This window comes from Muntiacus reevesi, chromosome 1 (assembly GCF_963930625.1).
Source record: "Muntiacus reevesi chromosome 1, mMunRee1.1, whole genome shotgun sequence".
Lineage (NCBI taxonomy): Eukaryota > Metazoa > Chordata > Mammalia > Artiodactyla > Cervidae > Muntiacus > Muntiacus reevesi.
Genome location: NC_089249.1, coordinates 104,774,660 through 104,799,356, shown reverse-complemented (window position 1 = coordinate 104,799,356; position 24,697 = coordinate 104,774,660). Strand labels below are relative to the sequence as shown.

General features: G+C 38.5%; 1 protein-coding gene across 3 annotated transcripts in view; it reads left to right on the top strand.

Annotated features, from left to right (window-relative positions):
• The window catches only part of AGL (amylo-alpha-1, 6-glucosidase, 4-alpha-glucanotransferase), a 97,038-nt gene that overhangs the window by 993 nt on the left and 71,348 nt on the right, over positions 1-24,697 (top strand). Inside the window, exons 1-2 of one of the 3 annotated variants that reach the window (XM_065908149.1) lie at positions 20,331-20,621; positions 21,146-21,295. In XM_065908149.1, coding sequence (XP_065764221.1) covers positions 21,214-21,295 — 82 coding nt within the window. In that variant the 5' untranslated portion in view covers positions 20,331-20,621; positions 21,146-21,213. Of the gene's footprint in view, positions 1-20,330; positions 20,622-20,887; positions 21,066-21,145; positions 21,296-24,697 lie in introns of those variants that run through there. The other 2 variants (XM_065908158.1, XM_065908166.1) reach the window with 2 other exon arrangements.

The following is a 24,697-nucleotide window of genomic DNA, read 5'->3' as shown; positions in this document are numbered from 1 at the left end:
TGCTCCAAGCCATGTTCTAAGCATTATATATACAGTGAATCATTTAAGGCTCACAACAACTCTTAAAATAGGTTGTATTACTATTCCCATGTTAAGGAAATTGAGGCACCAAGAATTTAAGACCCAAGATTCCAAGCCAGGCAGTCTTGGCTTGAAAACCCTTGCTTTTATTTATTTCTTTATTTTTAAATCCTTGCTTTTAAACACTCAACTCTACTCAATGGCCTCACTAATACCACAAGTAAATGTAAAATTGCTGCTATATTATGCACTAATAAAGAGATATATGGAGGCTATTAAAGGCCTCCATAATGGGGAGTTGGAGCTGGTCAGGAAAATCAAGGAAGGCTCCCTGAAGAAATCTTCTTTGTATTATTCTAAGAACTAATTTTCTACTTCAAAAAGTAGAGCCAGAAGCAGATTTTTTTTCCCTAAGAGAGAAGGGTATCATGTACAGATAAAGACTCACAAGCTATGGATAAACTATTATGTCCAGATTTTTGTTACTTCTGGTGGTGGGAGGATTAATCTGTTAACCACACTGAAGCCTGTTCATCATAACTTGAAGCAGAAGCCTAAAGGTGAAAATTAAAGCTCTGGATGGGGATAAGAGTCCCCAGAAAAACCACAGAGTAAGAAGACAAGGCCAACATTTAATTGTCAATTGACAGGGGATGAACCTAAAAAAATTTAAAGAGAAAAAGAAGCGCTTTGGAGGAGAAACTAGAGGGAGAGAGAAGGAAAGAAAGAAAGAGTGAAAGAGATAAAGAAAGGAAATAAGAAAGAAAAAAAGAACAATCTGAGAGGTAAAAGGAAAATCAAGAGACTTTTATCAATAGAGGCAAGAGAAATATATGACAGGAGAGGCTAACAATGTCAGATGCTACTGAGCTATCAGTCAGATAAAAAACGAGGTTTAATATCATGAAAGTCATTGGTAACTCAACAGGAGCCATGGGAATAGAGCAATCTCAATGTTGCTTCACAGGGGTCATTTGGTAACGTCCGAGGACAATTTTGGTTGTTACAGCTGCAAAGGGGCTGTTACTCAGAGATGCTGCTAAACATCCTAAAATGTGTAGGACTGTATTGCACACATAAAATATTGGCCTAACATGCTAATGGTGCCAAGGTTAAGAAATCCTGAAGATAGAGCAATGTAGGCAGAAGTTTGGATTGGAAAAGACTTAGAAATGGCCAGGGGGAAAGAAATAGAAGCAGCGCACAGAAACCATTTTTTAAAAATTTGAACAGAGGAAATAGGGCAGAATCTAGAAGGGAGTGAAAAAATTAACCGAAAATTTTCTTCTCTCTCCCTTCTTTCCTCTTTTTCTTTCTCTTCATTGGGAGACACTTGATCCTGTTTTCAAAAGCTCCAATTGAAGAAAGTGAAAGTGAAAGTCACTCAGCCGTGTCTGACTCTTGGTGACCCCACGGACTGTATAGTCCATGGAATTCTCCAGGCCAGAATATTGGAGTGGGTAGCCTTTCCCTTCTCCAGGGGATCTTCCCAACCCAGGGATCGAACCCAGGTCTCCCACATTGCAGGCAGATTCTTTTCCATCTGAGCCACCAGGGAAATCTCCCAAAGCAGGGTATACAGAACAAAGCTTTGATTATCACCAGTAAATGAGCTATGTAAGACAGGTCCCCTGAGGTTCACCAGAACTCTGGGTGAATTTTACATGATCATACTTAAGAATAAGCTTTATTGAGGAAACTTAAGGGGTCAACAATAAGAAAAGTCACAAGTCCTTTGAGTTTCCCATTTTCCCTTGAAGACGTACATAGGGCCCTTGGCCATCTCACGGACACTCGGTCCAGCACTGCAGGGCAGAGTCCCCACTGCCCTGCTGCTCTCATTTCTTGCAGGGCAAGCATGACAGCAACCATAACGGGGAGAGATAAGCACACAGCTTAAATGTCAGGCAGTCCGGATTGCATGTCATCTATTTAGAGGAAGTAACTGCGAAAGCAGCTGCCTAGCACCTGAGGACCGTAGAGACCATAGAAAGCTGGAGTTCCTGCAAGAGGCTAAAACAGTTTCATCAGTCTTACAGGAAGCTGAACTCAAGGGTGACTTTTCCCACTGGGTAAAGGGTTATACCTGGTTTCAGGGAGTCCAGGGGTTCAGTAACCAAGAATGAGTTCTTGGGGTTACTTTCAGAGAATCCTGCCCCTTATGCCATGAAATTCTACACATTATTCAACAAATGACATTTACAATAGCTTGTACACGTATTTCAGCAGACTTCTCTTTACTTCTTCATCATCCTGTGTGGTTTTTAGAGAAAAGGAAGAAACAGAGAATATGGTTTCAAAGTGAAGAGAGGTCTCATGAAACAAACCATAATGTTCCCAGCACTTGCCCACTAAAAATGTTTAAGGGTAATTTACAGAGAATATTTCTAAATGTGATTTCTGATACATATACAAAAATAATATACACAATAAATACCTAAATTTCATAATGGCAACATGTAGCATGAGGGTTTTTTCCTTTTAAAACAAAGATGGATAAAAAGAAAACAAAGGTTAAGAGAACAAGAGCAGAAAATGTCCAATAAAGATTTTCCCTTAATTGGTTTAGAGTTCTAGAACAAAATAACAGAATGTTTATTACTAAGACACTGAAAGTATAACTCTTGTTGAGAAAGATGACATTTCTGAGGCCCAAGATGTCTATAATATGAAAAGTTAAAACAAAAAGTTAAACACAGCAGAGTAAGTTATCAAGTAGTCTTTTTGGTGGTTTTATTTTATTTTAGTCTAAAGTTACATAAAATTATGCAATATTGAAATTTGTGGCAATTCATATTTCTGATTGAATTCAGCAGTAAACAGAACCTCAGTACCTTGATGTTATTGAGAGATGCCATGAGAAAGTTTTCAAGTTGATCAGAGAGAGAACATGTCCCCTGGAAGCTAGAAGTGATGTTTTTTGTTTTTCTCCAAAAACAAAAACCATCAAGTAAAAAGAGATGAAAAATATGGGGAGTGCAATGAAAGAAAAGTTTCCCTTCTCTGACAAAATAAAGAAAAGACAGCTTAGGGCACACAAAGTCACGGGTTTGGGAATTTTTAAAACATCCAAATGAAATGGTTAGCTGATAGCCTACAGATTCTAGAAGAGCAGATAATAGAGGGTCCCTAAAAGCAGAAGTTTAGGAAAGGCATGACCTTGAGCCACAAAAGCACAACTAGAACTTCCTAAACTTGAATGTGTTTACAAATCACCTAGAGATCTTGATAAAATGAACTCTAATTAATAGGCCTAGCATGAGGCCTGAGATTCTGCTTTTCTAATAAGCTCCCAAGTGATGCCAATGCAATTGGTCCCTGGATCACACTTTGAAAATAGCAAAGTGTCACACTGATGACACCCAACTTAATCTAACATCCTGGGAACACAAAGAGAAGCTTCCCATGTAGTCATTCAGCCACAGAAATGTATAGACCTTCACAAGACCAGAAAATTAGTCACATGGGAAAACAAAACTCTGTTAACTTTATTTATTTTATTTATTAATTATATGAATAATTTTTGCTTTATGCTAATCAAACTTATTAACATAAACCTGGCATAAGAATACTATGCTATTTTTCAGATAATCCCAGAATTACTGATAAAGCAGTATAAAGTCACTGTCAGCATTCCATGAAAATACACATGGGAATTACTGTAAAAGGCAGTGGCACCCATTTTACATGGAAACTTCACAGGTTTAAGTGTGAGCATAGCACTTCACTCAGCTCTCAGGTAAAGTACATGCCTTCTAAGTTGTCGCTGCACACTTGAGCTTTGTCCAGCAAGGAGGATGAAGACATTGAACAGTAGATTGAGCCCTGCTAATGAGAATGCCTGGAATATATTTCAGTTCAATCAGTTCAGTCGCTCAGTCATGTCCAACTCTGCGACCCCATGGACTGAGGCACACCAGATGGACTGAGGACTGTCTATCACCAATTCCCAGAGTTTACTCAAACTCATGTCCATTGAGTCAGTGATGCCATCCAACCATCTCAACCTCTGTCATCCTCTTCTCCTCTCGCCTTCACTCTTTCCCAGCATCAGGGTCTTTTCCAATGAGTCACATCAGGTGGCCACAGTATTGGAGCTTCAGCATCAGTATTTCCAATATTCATTCAGGACTAATTTACTTTAGGATGGACTGGTTGGATCTCCTTGTAGTCCAAGGGACTTTCAAGAGTCTTCTCTAACACCACATTTCAAAGGCATCAATTCCTCAGCACTCAGCTTTCTTTGTAGTCCAACTCTCACATCCATACATGACTACTGGAAAAACCATAGCTTTGACTAGATGGACCTTTGTTGACAAAGTAATGTCTTGGCTTTTTTAATATGCCATCTAGGTTGGTCATAGCCTATCTTCCAAGGAGCAAGTGTCTTTTAATTTCAAGCCTGCAGTCACCATCTGCAGTGATCTTGGAGTCCCCCAAAATAAAGTCAGCCACTGTTTCTATTGTTTACCCATCTATTTGCCATGAAATGATAGGCCCAGATGCCATGATCTTAGTTTTCTGAATGTTGAGTTTTAAGCCAACTTTTGGCTTTCACTTTCATGAAGAGGCTCTTTAGTTCTTCTTCAATTCCTGCCATAAAGGTGGTGTCATCTGCATATCTGAGGTTATTGATATTTCTCCCGGCAATCTTGATTCCAGCTTGAGCTTCATCCAGCCTGGCATTTCTCATGATGTACCCTGCATATAAGTTAAATAAGCAGGGTGACAATATATAGCCTTGATAGACTCCTTTCCCGATTTGGAACCAGTCTGCTGTTTCATGTCCAATTCTAACTGTTGCTTCCTGACCTGCATACAGATTTCTCAGGAGGCAGGTCAAGTTGTCTGGTATTCCCATCTCTTGGAGAATTTTCCACAGTTTGTTGTGGAAAACAACTGTGTTAATCCACACAGTCACAGGCTTTGGCATAGTCAATAAAGCAGAAGTAGATGTTTTTCTGGAACTCTCTTGCTTTTTCGATGATCCAACGGATGTTGGCAATTTGATCTCTCGTTCCTCTGCTTTTTCTAAGTCCAGCTTGAACATCTAAAAATATTGTGGTCTTCCCTGTTACGTCAGCTGGTAAAGAAACTGCCTGCAATGCAGGAGACGCAGGAGACCCTGCGTCAAGAAGATCTGGAGAAGGGATAGGCTACCCACTCCTGTATTCTTGGGCTTCCCTAGTGTCTCAGACAGTAAAGAATCCACATACAAGGTGGGACACCTGGGTTTAGTCCCTGGGTTGGGAAGATCCCCTGGAGGAGGGCAAAGATCCCCTGAAGGAGGGCATGGCAACCCACTCCAGCATTCTTCCCTGGAGAATCCCCATGGACAGAGGAGCCTGGCAGGCTACAGTTCACGGAGTCACAGAGAGTCGGATATGACTGAGCGATGAAGCACACACACACACACAGACACGCTTTATATATTTCTTTATTTTCAAACCTAGAGCAGTTACATTTTATTTTCCATTTTCCTTCCAGTTTTATTAAGATATAACATAAAGCGCTGTGTAAGTTTAAGTTGTGGAAGACAATGATTTGATTTGCATGTATCGTGAAATAATAACCCCAATAAGCTTAGTGTGCATCTGTCATTCTGTATAGATGCAAAAGAAAAACAATTTTTGCCGTGATGAGATCTCTTAGGATTTACTCTCTTAACTTTCTTCCCTCTCCCAAGACCCCCTCCACTCCACTCCTCTGGTAATCACAAGTCCAATCTTTTTCCCTATGAATTTGCTTGTTTGTTTGTTTTCAGATTATAATTGATTTACAATGCTATATTAATTCTTGGTGCACAACAGTGATTCTCATGTTTTTTTAACTTTTTATTTTGTATTGAGGTATAGCTGATTAACAATGTTGTAATAGTTTCAGGTGAACAGCAAAAGGACTCAGTCATACACATATATGTTATAACGTTTACTATGCTTAAATCTCTACCTAAATTCTTTCCAGTAAAACATTTAGAAAAAAAAGAAAGTGAAAGCTTATTAGTATTTTTCCATAATCGAAGAAGCAATCATTTGCCTTGATAGGATATGTTACCTATGTTCATGGAAAGAACTTTACAAAGTAGTGTTTAATTTAATTTAATCTTAAAGTTTTGCTGATTATCCACCATGTTGCATTCATGGTGCACAAACCATTTATCACTGTGTAAGCAGGAAAATTATTCCCTCGGTCACTGTAAAGTGAGAAGAGGGCTTTTTTTAAACCTTAGGCAATTAAAATAGACTGGGCGTTGTAGTTATACCACTGACCTTTCCTCAGAATTTACTTGATCATCAGTGAAATACTTTGGTTAAGTGTTCTGGTAAATTAGGTTATGGTGGTGGTGGTTTAGTCGCTAAGTCATGTCCGACTCTTGTGACCCCATCAACTGTAGCCAGCCAGGCTGCTCTGTCCATGGGATTTCCCAGGCAATACTGGACTGGGTTGCCATTTTTATACTGATGATTGGTCATCAAATTGAGAATCTATAAAGCAGGTATCACTCATAGACTACTCCTCTTCTAATTTTATTTTCACACGATGTACTATGTGATGCTTTCTATAACATAAAATCTACATTGAAAAGTTAGTCAAAGTACCTCTGTTCTCCAGTTCTGGTTTCATATTACAGTTTGTACATCTACCCTCAGACAGCCTATCAACTTAACTCTTGAGAGTTAAAAAAATGTATATGTCTATAAGCTTAAAATGAGAAAGCAATGAATAGTGAGATGGATTTTTAGAAAAAGTGCAATCTTCTCTTAATCCCAAAGTCTAAATATTTCAATTCAACAATGCTGAATCAAATTAAAATGCATGATTGCTCAGTTTTGCACGATTTGCAGAACTTGGATACTTCCATTTTATATTTCAAAACGAATCAACACTATGAAAGTTACTGAGTTTCATGCAGTCTCTCTTGGGGAAAGGAGAGGGGAGAAAGAGCAAGGGAAACACTGTGTTTCTTTGATACCCTCCAAGACGTTTTATTAAGTCTTTGTTTATTATACACACATTATGTATATACCCTCCAAGGTGTTTTATTAAGAATTTGTTTATTATACAAACATTATATATTAAGGTTGTTTATTATACAACAACCTCCAGTTCTAGGTATCTTTATATTTTCTCCCCTCAAGGACTCACTCTCTGTAGGAGAAATGGACCTATGACTGCTATTGTCAGGATATCTTATGCATTCTTCCATTTTGGAAGCTTTGTTTTGAGAAGTCTGTTTTCCACCATTTGAATTGGGCAAAAGGCCCATGAAATCAGCTGTTAAATCAACTCCAATTCATAACTGAGAAAGATTTAAAACTTAAACAAAATTAATAATAGTAATAATAATACTTTTGAAAAGATAGTAAATGCATCATTGTTCGCACCATACTATATGTACTAGCCATAGGTTTATTATATTGCCATGAGATATAGCAAATTCAAGCCCAGCAACCTTTCCTGTGACATTTCAAAAGGGAAAAGGAGATGCATATCCTTGAAAAGAAATAAAGGATCATCTCAATTGGTGCAGAAAAAAAAAGCATTTGACAAAATTCAACATCCTTTTATTCAAAAATTCAACAAACTCTAGTAATAGACAAAAACTGCTTCAACAAATAAAAGTCATGTATGAAAAATTTGTAGCAAAATCACATTCAATGATGAAAGACTGAAGTTTTTCTTCTAAAACCAAGAATAAGGCAAAGATGCCCACTTTCATCACTTACATTCAATATAGTACTAGTCCTCGCTAGAGCACTTAGGTAGGTTAAATAAATAAATAAACAAATAAATAAGTAAATGGTATCCAAATAGAAAAGGAAGAAATAAAATTATCTCTGTTCACAGATGTTATGATCTTATAGTAGAAAACTCTAAAGATTCTACCAAAAAAAACACAAAACTATTACAACTAAGAAAATTCAACAAAGTAGCAGAATAAAGGTCAATACAAAAATAAGTTGCATTTCTATACACTAACAATGAATATCTGAAAAAATTATAAAAACAATTCCATTTACAATACCATCAAAAAGAATAAATAATTAGGAATTAACTTAACCAAGGAAATAAAAGATTTGTGCAATGAAAACTACAATACATTGCTAAAGAATTAAAGAAGATGTAAGTAAACAGAAAGATATCCCAAGTTCATGGATTGGGAGGTTTAATATTGTATCACTCAAAGTAATACACAGATATAATGCAATCTCTATCAAATCCCAATGACTTTTTTTTTTAGAAATACAAAAATTTATCATGAAATTCATATTTGGGGTCAAGAGACCCCAAATAGTCATATCAATTTGAAAAAGAAGAACAAAATTGGAAGACTCAAACTTCCCGACTTTAAAACTTATTACAAAGCTACAATAATCAAAGTAGTCTGATAAAGAAATAAAGACAGATGAATAGACCAATGGACTAGAATATGGAACACAGAAACATATATTCATACATATGGCCAAAATATTTTTTGACAAGGGTGACGAGACCATTCAGTGGGAAAAGGACAGTCTTTTCAACTAATGGTGGGGGGAAAACTAGATATTCCTATCCAAAAGAAATGTTAGACTGATAACTAATTAATAAGTGTTAATTCAAAGCGGATCAATGACTTAAATGTAAAACTATATCACTATAAATGTTTATATAACTATAAGCTATAGAACTACAAAACTCTTAGAAGAAAACATAGGGCATAAAGTTCGTGATATTGGATTTGGCAAGATTTCATGGATAAAACACAAAAGGCACAGACGATAAAATTAAAAAATAGATGAATTGCACCGCATGAACATTAAAAACTCCTGTGCATCAAAGAACACAATTTAATAGAGTAAAAAGGCAACCCATGAAAGGGAGAATATATTTGCATACCTATATGTGATAAGGGATTACTGTCTAGAAAATATAGAGATCATGACAACAAGAAAAACAATTCAATTCAAAGATTGACAAAAACAGACAATTCTCCAAAGACAACACACAAATGGTCAGTAAGCACATGCAAAGATGCTCAACATCACTACTATTAAGGAAATGCAAATCCAAATCAGGATGACATAACCTCAAACCCTTTAGGATCACGGTTATCAATAACGATAAGTGTTGACAATGATGCAAACAAACTAGAGCTCTTGTGCACTGTTCATGGGAATGTAAAACGGTAGAGCTGCTATGGAAAACAGCATGATAGTTCCTCAAAAACTGAAAAATAGACTTACCATATGATCCAACAATTCCACTTCTGGTACATCCAAAAGAATTAAAAAGCAGGGTCTTGAAGAGATATTGGTACAGCCATGTTCTCAACATTATTCACACTAAAATGAGGAAGCAACCCAAGTGTTCACTGACAGATGAATAAATAAGCAATATGTGGTATATACATACAATGGAATATTATTCAGTCTTAAAAAGGAAGGAGATTCTGACATAAGCTACAACATAGTTAAGCCCTGAGGACATTATATTAAATGTAATAAGACCATCACAAAAAGAGAGATACTATATGATTGTATTTATATAAGGTATTTAGAGTAATCAAAATCAGAAAGTCAGGATGATGCTTGCCAGGAGTTGGAAGGAGGGGAGAAATGGGGAGTTTATCATTCAATGAATATGGAGTTTCAGCCTTTTCAAGATGAGAAGAGTTCCAGAGAGATAGTGGTGATAATTGTACAATAATATAAATGCTCTTAATACCACTGAATTGTATACTTTAAAATGATTAAGATGGTAAATTGTATGCTATGTGTATTTTACAATAATAAAAATAAATGAAGGGAAAAAAGAAATAAATGTATCTCAGGTGTTAGTTCTGTAAGCCTTGTTCAATGAAATATTCAAGTACCTACACAAGAGCAAAAAAAAAAAAAAAGGAATAACAAGGAAAGAAGATTTAAGATGAAGTTAGCATAAATGAATTATTCATTAAACCAGAAATAAAAGTAAAGATATTCTAGCACATTTAGTTATTCATTCCTTCTATCTTTCATTCATTCCTGTAGACATTTATTGAATGCCTTTAAGTGCCAGGCACTACACCAGGCAATGGGGAGCACAATGTAATAGAGATAATATTTTAAAAGATATCAATGCCATTTTCTCATTTTTTTTTGCATCACACAAGATTTTCTCTATTCGGTCTAAGACATCTGCCTCAATAGAGGTCTTCAACCATTACAGAATGAATACAAAGGAAAGTTCAAAATAGGATTTTGCAGCAAGACTATAGGTATTTTTGAGATAGAAAAATGTTCTAAGTTCTTTTATCTCTCCTTTAACACATTCGGGGCTGATACTGATGAATTAGCTTCTGATAGGAAGGAAGGAAAACTCATCCCATCTGAGCTTGAGTGATCATGAAGATGAGACAACCTAAAGAGAGCAACATGAAACAAACAGTCTGATATGTCCCAGTGAAGGTCAAAGCAGGGAAATCAGTTGTAGACAGAATCTAGTTTTCATCCCCAACACATATTTCATGGATTCACCATGACAGAGGTTGATCACTCCAACAAAGATTTATGGAATGGATGCCTTGGACCTTGGACCTAGCCAAGAATATCTCAGATATTCAAAGGAGTCTGTAGTGAAATAAGGTTTCATGGAAGGCTGAGACAGCAAGGAGGGCCTCTAGGCTCTGACCAAGCCAAGAAAGAATGACCAAGAAATTATCAGCTGCAGACATCAGGAGCTTATGCCAACTGGATAACCAAGAATAGGATGAGACAGATGTACTTCAGATGATGAGGGGCCCTGCACAACGTCCAGTTCAGGGCCAGAGAGTTTAACTCCTCCAAGGCAACAAGCTCATATGAGACCCTGCTCTGTGGCCAGATGCCATCTTAGAGATAGAGGAAGGGGAGTTGAAACCATAAAACAATGATTTCAAAGAAACAGGGTTGAAAAGATTATTTAAATAACTGGATCAGAATTAGTTTTAAAACAGACGAGACTAAAGTATTTTTTGTTTTCCATGTCTACCTAAGCAGTTGGGGAATGGTAAACAGGTCAGAGTAGTTTTTAAGAATAAATAAAAATGGACGCAACCTAGGTGTCCATCAATTGATGAAGGAATAAAGAAAATATGCAATATTTTTCCATGCTTGAATATTCTTTCAGTGGAATATTCCCAGCCATGAGAAAGAAAGAAATTCTGCCATTTGCAACAAAGTCAGTGGACTCTCAAGGCATTATGCTGAAACAAAGACAACTACTGTATGCCATCACTTATATATATAATCTAGAAAAGCTGAACTTGTAGAAATAGAAAGTAGAGTGGTGATTACTAGGAGCTGGGGTGGGGGGAATTGGAGAAAACCAGTTTAAGGGTACAAACTTGCAATCAATAGATAAATCCTAGAGATCCAATGCACAAGACAGGGATTATAGACAACAATACTGTGTTACAAACTTCAAAGTTTCTAAGAGACTAGATCTTAATCATTCCCATCAGAAAAAAAAATGAATAAAGTATGGAGTGTGGCTTAATACATTAATAATAATGTATCCTCATTAGCTCATTAATTGTAACAAATGCATCATACTATTGTAAGATGTTAACAGTAGGGGAACTTGAAACCTAGAAACTGGTGTGAAGTATTCAGGAATGCTCTGTACTTTTTTTTGCAACTATTCTTAACTCTATTCTAAAATATAAAATGTACTTTAAAATATTTTTAAGAATGAATTGTGATTTTCTAATTATATCTAAAAGGTGTAAATAACTACAACTCTGCCATCCAGAGACAGACAACACAGGGAGCCCAGTCTCAGGTCTGGGCTCTCAGGGAGCCCAGTGGGAAAAGAAGGAAATGGTTAAGTCAGTTGTCATACAACATAAACACAACATATCAAATAACAACGGATCATAGAGGGGAAGCAGCTACTCTATACCCACAGGAGGAAGGGTAAGGCAAACCAAAGGAACAGTCCTGAGATGACTGAGTCTTAAATTAGCCAGAAAATCCATACAAGCAAGAAAACAAACTCACTGCTGACAGAGCTGTCAATAAAGTAAGGAACATCCAGCTTAAATTTATAAAACTTTAATTGATTACCAGGTTAGAGGATATGTTAATCCCCTCATATTTAAGGTTTACTGAACAGGATCACTGAGGAGGCAACTGAAAGCACTTTCTTCTGCTATGTGACCTTAGGCAAGTTACTGAAACTTAGAGACTCAGTTTTCTTATCTTTAAATTGTGGATAATAACAGTGTTGTTTTGGGAATTAAATTAGTATATGTAATAGGCTTACGACAGTGCCTGGCACCTCCTAGATACTTATTAATTATTCAGTTCAGTTCAGTTCAGTCGCTCAGTCGTGTCCGACTCTTTGCAACCCCATGGACTGCAGTGCCCCAGGCCTCCCTGTCCATCACCAACTCCTAGCGCTTACTCAAACTCATGCCCATTGAGTCAGTGATGCCATCCAACCATCTCATCCTCTAGGTCCCCTTCTCCTCCTGCCTTCAATCTTTCCCAGCATCAGGGTCTTTTCCAATGAGTCAGTTCTTCCCATCAGGTGGGCAAAGTATTGGAGTTTCAGCTTCAGCATCAGTCCTTCCAATGAATATTCAGGACTGATTTCCTTTAGGATGGACTGGTTGGATCTCCTTGCAGTTAAAGGGACTCTCAAAGAGTCTTCTCCAACACCACAGTTCAAAAGCATCAATTCGTTGGTGCTCAGCTTTCTGTACAGTCCAACTCTCACATCCATACATGACTACTGGAAATACCATAACTTTGACTAGATGGACCTTTGTTGGCAAAGGAATGTGTCTCTGCTTTTTAATATGCTATGTAGGCTGGTCATAACTTCCTTCCAAGGAGTATGCGTCTTTTAATTTCATGGCTGCAGTCACCATCTGCAGTGATTTTGGAGCCCCCCAAAATAAAGTCTGTCACTGTTTCCCCATCTATTTACCATGAAGTGATGGGACCAGATGCCATAATCTTAGTTTTCTGAATGTTGAGCTTTAAGTCAACTTTTTCACTCTCCTCTTTCACTTTCATCGAGAGGTTCTTTAGTTCTTCTTCACTTTCTGCCATAAGAGTGGTATCATCTGCACATCTGAGGTTATTGATATTTCTCCCTGCAATCTTGATTCCAGCTTGTGCTTCATCCAGCCTGGCATTTCTCATGATGTACCCTGCATATAAGTTAAATAAGCAGGGTGACAATATACAGCCTTGGTGGACTCCTTTTCCTATTTGGAATCAGTCTGTTGCTCCACGTTCAGTTCTAACTGTTGCTTCCTGACCTGCATACAGATTTCTCAGGAGGCAAGTCAGGTGGTCTGGTATTCCCATCTCTTTCAGAATTTTCCACAATTTGTTATGATCCACACAGTCAAAGGCTTTGGCATAGTCAAAAAAGCAGAAGTAGATGTTTTTCTGGAACTCTCTTGCTTTTTCAGTGATCCAACAGATGTTGGCAACTTGACCTCTGGTACCTCTGCCTTTCCTAAATCCAGCTGGAACATCTAGAAGTTCACGGTTCACATATTGTTGAAGCCTGACTTGGAGAATTTTGAGCATTACTTTGCTAGCCTGTGAGATGAGTGCAATTGTGCAGTAGTTTGAGCATTCTTTAGCATTACCTTTCTTTGGGATTGGAATGAATACTGACCTTTTCCAGTCCTGTGGCCACTGCTGAGTTTTCCAAATTTCCTGGCATACTGAGTGCAGCACTTTCACAGCATCATCTTTTAGGATTTGAAATAGCTCAACTGGAATTCCATCACCTCCACTAGCTTTGTTCATAGTGATGTTTCCTAAGGCCCTCTTGACCTCGCATTCCAGGATGTCTGGCTCTAGGTGAGTGATCACACCATTGTGATTATCTGGGTCATGAAGATCTTTTTTGTATAGTACAAAAGAAGCTAAATGACTTGCATAATGCCTGAAGAAGAATGTCTTTCCCTAATTCTGTTTTCTTTGAAGAAACAGTTCCCCTAAACAAACCCCTGGCTTCCCTTTGCTCTTTAACTCACTGTATTCCTGGGGAGGCAGAGAGACTTACCTGGTTGGTGAATTTGGGAAGAATAACTGGGTGAGCTTGGCTCACCTCTGCCCTTTTTCATCTGGGGAATAAATATGCAGTGAGCATGATTTCCTCAGTCTTTTGTGAGGTGAAGGGAAAGTTGGTCAGTACTGCAGCTTAATTTTAGCAAGCACATTCGACTGACAGATCTAAAACTGCAGTCTCTAAGTGGACTATTTTTTTTTTTTTTTTTTTTGGCAAGTGAGTTGATTCACCCCCAAGTTTTCTGGCAGAAAACTGCGAGGTGTTTGAGAAACATCTCTCAATGTGGTCAAGCATATTACATAATCAATTCTATTTTTTTTCCCTAGGAGACATTCTTCCTGAGCCTTTCATCTCCCTGCTCCACACTGTCCTGCTGTTATCACAAGCAAAAACTAAAGTACCATGCAGACTGTGGCAGAGACTGTTAGTTACCCGCCAAAGTCCATTCTTTATTTCCTTAGTGACAAAACCGGGCCTTTGGCTAGTCTCACTGGCTGGCTAGATCAAGGTTTCCTTTGTGTGTGCCTTGTGACTAAGATTTGGTTTATGAAATACAAGCAGAAATGGTGTATGGTATTTTTCAGGAATTCTTAAAGTAGGAGAATCGCTCTTGTTTTCCTCTTCCTCCATTCCATTCCCTGAATATGGTTATGAGAGCTGGAGCTCTGGCAGCCTTTTTGCACAATGATGAGTCCCACAGAATAAAAGGAGAGAAGCTGTGAACTAGAGACAGTCTGGCTTCCTGATGATGTTACAGAACTGCCATGCCCGCTCTGTACTGCTCACCTTACCTCTGGATTTTTATGTGAGAGAAAAATAAACTTATCTGCAGTTCAAGTCACTGTTGCTTTGTTTTTTTCCTGCCATATGAAGCTGCAGTCACCTGACAAACAGCAAAAATCAGCTTCAAGCCCCTCTCCCCTGTCCTTTCTTCCCAACCAGAGTGCCAGCTCTTAAACCCACCTATCTGGAAACTCTGGAGCCACTAATTTAACAGAAAGTTAAATTGCCTTGCAAGGGGACAATGATCTAGCATTTAATTGGAGACCAAAGAACTTTAAAAATATCTAAGAAAGAAGAAAAGATCACCACTAAAAATCCCCTCTCAAAGTTCCTCCTATCATGGTTTCCAAGAATTTAACGCACTGGTTTTAGCTAACTTATTACATGAATACCTAGGAATTTTTAAGTGACTTTTCCTATATTAGCTCTAAGAGCCCAACATTTGGTTTTCGTTTCAATAGAAATACAATTATATTTACCTCTATATGTGTACATCTCAATAAATTTTCCAACAAATATTTATTATATACCAACTGATCCTTACTTCATTCTTAGGCTCTACTCTTCCTCTGTCTTGTACAATTTAGACTGAAAACTTGGCTCTGACTTTGCTCTTTGATTTCACCTTTATACTACATAGAGTAAGAGACCTTCTGATGATGTCATTTGTCTCTTTGATCCAGCAAAGACAACCAGTCATCACCCCTTCTTTTTTAAGCTATCCTTATTAAAAGCCTCATGCTTACACATGCATGTATGTTCACTCACTCAGTCATGTCTGACTCTGTGACCCTATGGACTATAGCCTACCAGACTCCTCTGTCCTGGAATTCTCCAGGCAAGAACAATGGAGTGGGTTGCCATTTCCTTCTCCAGGGATCTTCCCGACCCAGAGATTGAACCCATGTCTCCTGCATTGACAGGTGCATTCTTTACTGCTGAGCCACCAGGGAAAGCCAAATTAAAAGCCTAATTTTTGCTAAATGCTAAATGCCACTTTAAATGCTTTCATTATTTCATCTATTCTTCCTACCAACCCCATGAGTAAGGTCTTATTTTCTCCATTCTATGGATGAATCAACTATGATTCAAAGTGACTGAAACTAATCTGAGGTTTGTTTGTCTCCAAAGAAGATGTTGTGCTATCTCCTTTTTGAAAAATCTGTTTTTCCACATCTGTCTATTTCCTTTGCTACCTCCCCTTCTTTTCCTTACTGGCTGTATCTGGATATTTCAAAACATGCAGAATAAATTATTCCCCTCAGAAGGGACTTTGAAAACACAGTTTCAATTTTACAGAATAAAACTATTAATAATATTAATATACTATTGCTACAAAATAAAGTATGCAGAAAATACTGATGAATATAAAAACCAAATAAGGCAGCCCCTCCACTTCAGATTCAGAAGCTCACAGAGTTGGTACCTAACCATAAATAATACCTCAAACAACTCCTTTTCTTTCAGCAAATACACACATACATACACAAACCTGAAGAAAGTCACTTCTGACCACAGCCCTTCTCCCACTCCCCAGGTACATTAATATTAATCGGTGTGTTAGAAAACACTAAAGTTTCTGCCAAACAACTGAGATTATCTATCAGTTGTTCCTCAAGGAGAGTCTGCTCCCAACAACTCAAACATGAGGCTATTGTGTATATATAGATCGCAGTTATGCACAGGACAAGCACATGACAAATGTCACCAAAATGAAGCCTGCACATTGGCACCACTGTAGCTCTAGACTGCAAATTCATTGGCATTCCAAGAACGTCACAAATAGCATACAGTGTGACCTTTCTTTTTAAAGAGGATACCATGAGGCTTGGAAATTTAATCTTAGAAACATCATATTCAATCATAATATTTTCACTACTTAACATTCTTCACTATATGAAACCTCTCAAACTAAGATTGTTTGGATTAACAAATCTTTTAAAATTCAAGCCTTTGTGTAAGAAAAATTCACCACTAAAGGAATTCACTTCATCAATCAGTTTTACTTCTTATACCTGGTTGAAATATTGGACACTGAAGTGAGTGTTTTGTTGGAGGAAGGACAGCAGGAAAGGCTAATTCTGGAACCCTGGACAAGAAACGTCAACAGGTGGGCAGGGTGATGAAACAGCGATAGGAGAATCTGAAGGCAGAACAGGGTGTGGAAAGGACAGACCAGACACAAACATGAATGTGGACTGTGTTTCACAATACGGCCAGGACTCCCTTTGCTCTGATATTTGCACTTACACAGTAATCAGTATGTATCAGGCACAGTTCCTAGGTCCCTGTTTAATTAACAGTAGTTACTATGCTTATCCTTGGGCTTCCCAGGTAGCTCAGTGGCAAAGAAAATTTCATGTCGATACATACTGAGTTCAATCCCTGGGCCAGGAAGATTCCCTGGAGAAGGAAATGGCAACTCACTTCAGTATTCTTGCCTTGGAAATCTCATGGACAGAGGAACCTAGCAGGCTACTTTCCATAGGGTTGCAGAAGAGTTAGATGCAACTTAGTGACTAAACTACAACTATTTTTATCCTTACTTTACAGTTGGAAAGACCAAAGCCCAAAGAAGTTGAGTATTTTCCAAAGCCTTGCAGCTGATTAGTGGCAGAGCTGAAATTCAAACTCTGGCACCACTTCAAATCATGAATTATTATTTTACACAGCATACATTCTAGAGCAGTGGCTCTCAAACTTGTTTTTAACTGTGACTCCCAGGAGGAATATATGACCCAGTATATCAAAACCTACGTAATAGAAACAGAACCTCTGTGAAATAATACTTTTACTAGATGCAATGCATTCAGATCTTTATTTCACTTAAAAAAATTGTTGGTTACAACCAATAAATTGACTTTACAACCCTCAGTGGGTTACACCTCACAACTTGAAAACTACTACTTTGGAGACCAGGGCTACAAATGGTAATTAAATATTTCTACTTGGATGTTTGACTGTCATCCAAGCAAATGGACAATCATCTTCACTTGCTTGTTGACAGTCTACAACTGAACTTCTGAATTTCACCCTCCTCCTCTTTGTTTCCTCTCTCATTAAATGACAGCTGCTTCTGTACTGTCCACACAGTAGCACTTGACAAATGAAGCAATCAAGCACTTGAAATGTCCCTATCAGAACTGAGACATGCTATAATGTAAAATGTACCTTATATTTAAAAGACTTAGTATGAAAAATAATCTAAAATATTTTATTAATAACTTCAATTAGTTGTGTGTTGAAATGATGTTTGTTACACTGAGTTAAATAAAATATATTATTTCAAATTGATTTCAGCTGTTGCTTTTTACCTTTTTTGATGTGGCTAGAAGGAGAACTTTCATTACCTGTGCAGCACATTATATTTCTACTGGACAGTAATGTTCTGGTTGCTCAAGCTAAAAACTTATAAATCATTCCTTACTCCTTTTCTCTCCACCAGCAAATGGTAAGCTTGACCATTAAAAGATTCATAGCTCAAGAACTTCTCACCACTTTCACTATTACACACACACACACACACACACACCACTATCTCTTGCTTGGATAATTGAAATAGATTCTTTTTTTTTTTAGTTCTACCACTTTATTGCTACCAACTCATTTCCCTCCACCCTCGTGCACACATGCTCAGTCATGTAACCCCATGGACTGCAGCCCGCGAGGCTCCTTTGCCCATGGACTTTTCCAGGCAAGAATACTGGAGTGGGTTGCCATTTCCTTCTCCATGAAATAGATTCTTAACAGATCTCCTTGCTTCCTTCCTCACCACATCTTACAGCTTATATGCTCAAACAGTGAAGAATCTGCCTGCAATGAAGGAGACCTGGATTCAACCCCTAGGTTGCGAAGACGCCCTGGAGAAGGGAATGACAACCCACTCCAGAATTCTTGCCTGGAAAATTCCATTGACAGAGGAGCCTGGTGGGCTACAAGTCCATGGGGTTGCAAAGAGTTGGACACGATTGTTCGACAAACACTTATAAAGATGACAGGTGATCCTTTTAAAATGTCAGATGATTATGTCACTCCTCTGTTCAAAATCCTCCAATGGCTCCTCTGTTCAAAATCCTCCAATGGCTCTTTTTGCAGAGCAAAAGCCTAAGTCCTTACAATAGCCGACAAAGCCTTTTAGGTTCTGACCATTCACCAAATCCCGTGTATCTGTCCTAATTCCTTACCACTTCCTTCTTAACTCAGCTACAGTTGCCTCCTTGAATTCACCAAGTATGCTGCTGCATCCAGGCTCCTGCACTTCTGGTACCTCTGTATATAACCCTCTTACCCTGGATATCCTCTATCTTCTTTCTCTGTTTTGGATCAAATGTCAACTTACCAGCAAGTCCTTTACTGATAACTGTACTTAAAATTGCAAACCATCCTGTCCTGATTCTTCCATTTTCCCTTTCTTAGCTTTATGTCTTACAACTTTTAATTAATTATCTTACGTTATTCACTTGTTTATCAGTCTCCCATCAATCACATGTAGGAGTTCCCTGAGGGCAGTGACTTTGTTTCATTGCTGCATTCCCAGCACTGTTGAGCCTGGCTAATGGTAGGTGCTCAAAAAACTATACCCGTTGAATGAATAAAAGAGTTGTGCATTTCCAAACTCAGTTTTGGACCATTTGTAACTAGGCATTCTCAGGAAACTACAGAAACAAGTGAACATTTCAGTATCTTTAGTTTTTAACCCACTGTTCTTCTTGGACCTACAGTAATTCCACAATAAAGAAATCAAGATTCTTCTCCAAACTCCAAACCTTTTGTCCATTTTCCCTGGAAGATGGGCTTTTCTTTTCCCCCAGCCATGAATATCTCCTTAGGCATCTGCACCATCTCCTTAATGACTGACCTGATACACATGCTGATGCAGGAAATACAGATTCTTAATCTTTGACGATCTTCCAGTCTATGCAGTGTATATTAGGTACAACCAGATGTTGTAAACGCAGGTGTATTTGACCTGTTGATTGTTTGCAGACTGGCCACACATTCCCTACCTAGTCCTGCCATGTCTGCGGTCAGGAAGATGTGGACACGTGAAGGATGGAATGTCCGGGACTGTAGCCATGCCCCTCATTTTAGAGATGAGGAAATCAAGGCTCAGAGAATTTAGGCCAAGTAAACTGAGGCCACGTAAAACAGTCAAAACGAAGACACAAAACATAACGTGGTAGAAAACGCAAAAGAAGCCAGATGGCTTGCCTCCCGCCATTCAGCGGGTTCACAAAATAATCCTCTAGTCCAGCTCTACCTAGCTCTCTACCGCAGCGTTTTAATGCTCAACCACCATCTCCCAGGCAATAAGAGAGGCATGCCCCGGCCGTCGCACCTCCCTCAGGGCGAGAAAAAAAGCGGCTGCCAGCAGTCTCCCAGGCCGGGCCACCAACGACTGGACTCTCGCGAGACTAGCGGTCCGGGCGAACTGGTGCCGAGCCTCCCGGAAGTGGGCGAGGGGACCTGTCAGCTCGCACCCGGCTGTGTGCTCTTGAGGCCCCGTGAGGATCTAGGGTCTCCCCGGGGACCGGCGCGAGGCGGAGTCACGGAGAAGCGCTCTGCCACTCACACGGCGGCGTCGGCCCTGCCCCGGCTGCCGCCGCCCCTCCCTTTGCCCTTCACGGCGCCCGGCGCTCCTTGTCTGCAGCTTCCTTCTGCGCCGGGGCAGCCTGCCCTTCCCCTCTAGCTTTCCTTCCAGTCTCCTTCCCCGACTCTTAACACCGGAGTCGCGGGTCCTGCAGTGTCCCTGAAGCCGCACGTATAACTTGCTCGGTGTAAGTGCTAGGAATGCCGCCGGCCTCCCGGGGAAATGCGTTCTTACTATCTATAGCTCTGTCTGTACATTCTATGTTCACGGCAGCTATTCCAGGGGCAACAACTGCTTCCCTCTGTTCTCATCTCCCTATTGGTGGCTTCCGACCCGAATTTGGGAATGGGGAGATCTCCCACCTGTTATCTTTGAGCAGGCTAATCTCTTGTAAGCAGAAGTGCCACATGAAGCCTTCAGAGTCGTTTGGCTTAGGGCTGGGAATTTTGCCCCCTACCCAACCTCAGGTTTTCCAAAACATTGCTTTTCTATGAAAATACTTCATTTTTTTATATTGTAATTTTTACCTTGGTCTTGTGCTCGAAGGGAGGAGACAACTTTTCAATTTGCTTCTTCTGTTCTTATTTATAAGATTCATTCTCTGATAGGGTTAAAAACACGTTTTGAACATGTAAGTGTGTAGCTGTCAGCCCTAGAGAATTTAAGATAATAGCTATTTTCTTTATCTTAATTCCTTTTTCGTTTCATTAGGGGCAACTCATTCGATTTCGGAGTTCTGTTAATTCTTCTGAAAGATTTCAAATCCTCTAGAAGCCAAAATGGGACACAGTAAACAGATTAGGATTTTACTTCTGAACGAAATGGAGAAGCTGGAAAGGACCCTCTTCAGACTTGAACAAGGTCAGTAGCAAGTCATTTGATTAGCTCTGTGTCTTTTACATTTTTTAATTCATTGTCATTAACTTTTTTTTAACTTTTAAATATAATTTCCAAGGCCTTTTCTAAACCTGATTTGTGTGAAGACGTTTCTGTGTTCTAAAAAATATCACTAATGAAAGTGAAAAAGTTTTGTCATGTTAGAATGAGGATAAAAAATTCACTTTACTTAGCTTGCTAACTTCCACTTAAGACAGAAGTTGCATTTATAATCAGAAGATTGACAGTATTATTTCCATTAGCATTTACTATTAAAACTTGGCAAATTGTTTCATAAGTAATTTTACTTTGGATATGTCTGTAGTTTTGCTGTTTTATAGCTCACACTCTTTTCCTTTACTGGACATTTGCTTTAGTAAAATAGATCACAGCAAAAAGTAAACTATTATCTATGTTTATCAAAAGCCCCCCAACTGTGGAGAAGGTTAAAGTTGAAAATTTTTTTGCGAAATCAAAAGTGAAATAATTGATCAGGTTGTGTTGAAATATATTCTAGCTATGATTTAAAAGATCAAATTATATTTCTATAAGACTAATCAAATAGATGCATTATTGTCTTAGACTTATATTTTATAACATTGAAAAAAATTTCACACTCATTTATGTTAATATAACTTGTGAAGTAGAAGTTTAATGTATGAAAAGTAAAATGCCATCCCCTCTCTCATCCTACCAAATGGATGTTGATAGTAGTAAACATTTTGAATAAAATTTTCCCCTGAATTTCTCAAGAGCTAATTTTTTTTAAAAATTTCGGCTGTCAAATGTGTTTCCTCCATGGGAAATCTTCATCTTCTTCCAACTCCAGTGCTGAACTTAAGATCAACTGAGTACTAAACCATTTTTGGCTTTCCTGACTCTGCAGTTTTCTGGTTTTGATTTTTTTTCCCCCCATCCTGTTGAGTACTCATGTCAACTTGGTGGTATTTGCTGACCTGTCTTCTTCCACATTTTGATTATGTGTATCTTCAAGGAATCCTTTCTTTTTTCACTTCTCCTGACCTCAAAGAAGTATACGTTCTCATGGCCTCCATACTGATGACTCCCTTTGGAAGAAAGGCCTTAAACTTTGCTTGCTTCTTAGGAGCAAGTGATTGTAATGGCAAGAGTAGAGAGCTAGAATTTTCCTGACTGCTGCTAACAGATTGTTTGACTTTGGACAAGTCACATTAATTCTAAGCATTATTTGTGATGTGATGATATTAATTTCCCCTTTTCTACACTGCTGAGTTTTGAGGCTCAAAATTAATAAAAAATGGTTTTAAAGCCCCAAATAGATAGAAAGGCTAGATCACTGTATCTGTCAATTCTTACCCTGGATTCTTGCCTTCATCCCAGTATCATGATATGGAAGAGCCTGAGGATAGCTCCAGTTGGTTTTGCTTAAATCTAACATGTCCAAAACTATCTCCTCACAATTCTCACATGTTTTTGCTTCTCAGCTTTCCTGTTTACTTTAGCGATGTCTCCATTTTCATAGTTTCCAAGTCTAGAAACCTTGTGCTCTTCTTTGAAATTTCTTCTCTTTAACTACAGCTTCTCTTTAAACCCTGTAATTTCTTTCCAAATGTCTCCTCTTGCCTGCCTGTCTCTTCCATATGCCTGTGGATGCTGAAATAATCTTCTTATGCCATCTCTTCTCTTTTTATTAATTGATGTTTATAATGTCGTTTAATTACCTCTGCCTGGCTTCCAGGATTCTATAATGGGATCCACCTTCCCTAACCAAGATTTTATCTCATTGTTCATCATTATTAGTGTCCTACATCTTTACACTTTTGTTAATTCCCTTCCGAGTGACTTTTCTTACGCCTGTTCTTACGCCTCCACTCCTGTCAGATTCCTCTGTGTCTATTAAATTCCTTTACTATCATTTTATGTGTTGCCTCCATCTCAACCTTCAGCTAAAATTCCACTTCCTCCATGAAGCTTTTTCTTAATTTGTTGGTGTCTCCTTTCCTTGATTTCTGATTACACAGTGGGCACAGAACAGTCAAGTGCTTAATGGTATCAATTTAGTTCAGTTCAGTCACTCAGTCTTGTCCGACTCTTTGCAACCCCATGAATCACAGCATGCCAGGCCTCTCTGTCCATCACCAACTCCTGGAGTCTACCCAAACTCATGTCCATCAAGTCGGTGATACCATCCAGCCATCTAATCCTCTGTCGTCCCCTTCTCCTCCTGCCCCCAATCCCTCCTAGCATCAGGGTCTTTTCCATTGAGTCAACTCTTCACAAGAGGTGGCCAAAGTATTGGAGTTTCAACTTCAGCATCAGTCCTTCCAATGAACACGCAGGACTGATCTCCTTTAGGATGGACTGGTTGGATCTCCTTGCAGTCCAAGGGACTCTCAACAGTCTTCTCCAACACCACAGTTCAAAAGCATCAATTCTTTGGCACTCAGCTTTCTTCACAGTTCAATTCTCACATCCATACATGACCTCTGGAAAAACCATAGCTTAACGGTATAGCAGTGTCTAAAATCTTAGTGTCCAACTATAGTTTAAGATCTGTAAAGATAGAAACAGTATTACAAATGTAGTGCAGTGTACAACAGCTAATAAATCCTTGCTGGGTGATCACTACTAAAGTGCCAGTTAAAGTTAGCCTAGCTGTTTGAAGAAGGAGCTCTGAATAATATGGTTGACCCTATAACTCTGATTAAAGCCAGTAAGTTCATCCAAATGATATAAATGGGAGCATGTTGAATTTTTTGTGCAGTAATGATTCACTGTATTATTTTAGAAGATAATTGTACTGTGAAAGATGAAGAGAAGGGACATTGGAGGCAAGAAGCCATGGAGAAGACTATTTTACAAACATGTCTGGTTTAACTACATTAGAGTTTAAAAAAAGAGGGCACAGAGTATAAGACATTTTAAAATTCATAGGACTTGGTAACCAATTAGTTGTAAAGAAAAGCTCTGGCAAATTTTGGTTCTTTCACGAAGCCCTTCTTCATTTTTCTTTCCTTTTCACTTTTCCCTAAGAAATGATTCCTCCTCATTTTCAAGGCTAACGTCTCTATAGACTCTTCTAATTTAACAAGTTCAAGACCAAGTAATTAGCCTTTCCCTGTCTTTCCTATCTCATTTAGTGGTAGAATTAAAAGTAAAAGTCATTATTTCTCAAACGTGGGATTCTTCCATTTTTTATGTAGGTTGGTCAAATTTCAATTTTTACTTGTTTTGAAAGAAAACATTTATAAAGGTTCCTTGATTAGGAGTCAAGTCTCTATAAATTAAGTGGAGGGAATGAGATAGAAAAACTCAGTTTACAGTAATAGTGTAATTTCTCACCTTGCTAGTTTCATTGCCTGCAAGAGGGAAATGGCTAATATGAGTAGAGTATTCCTAGTGTGTGAG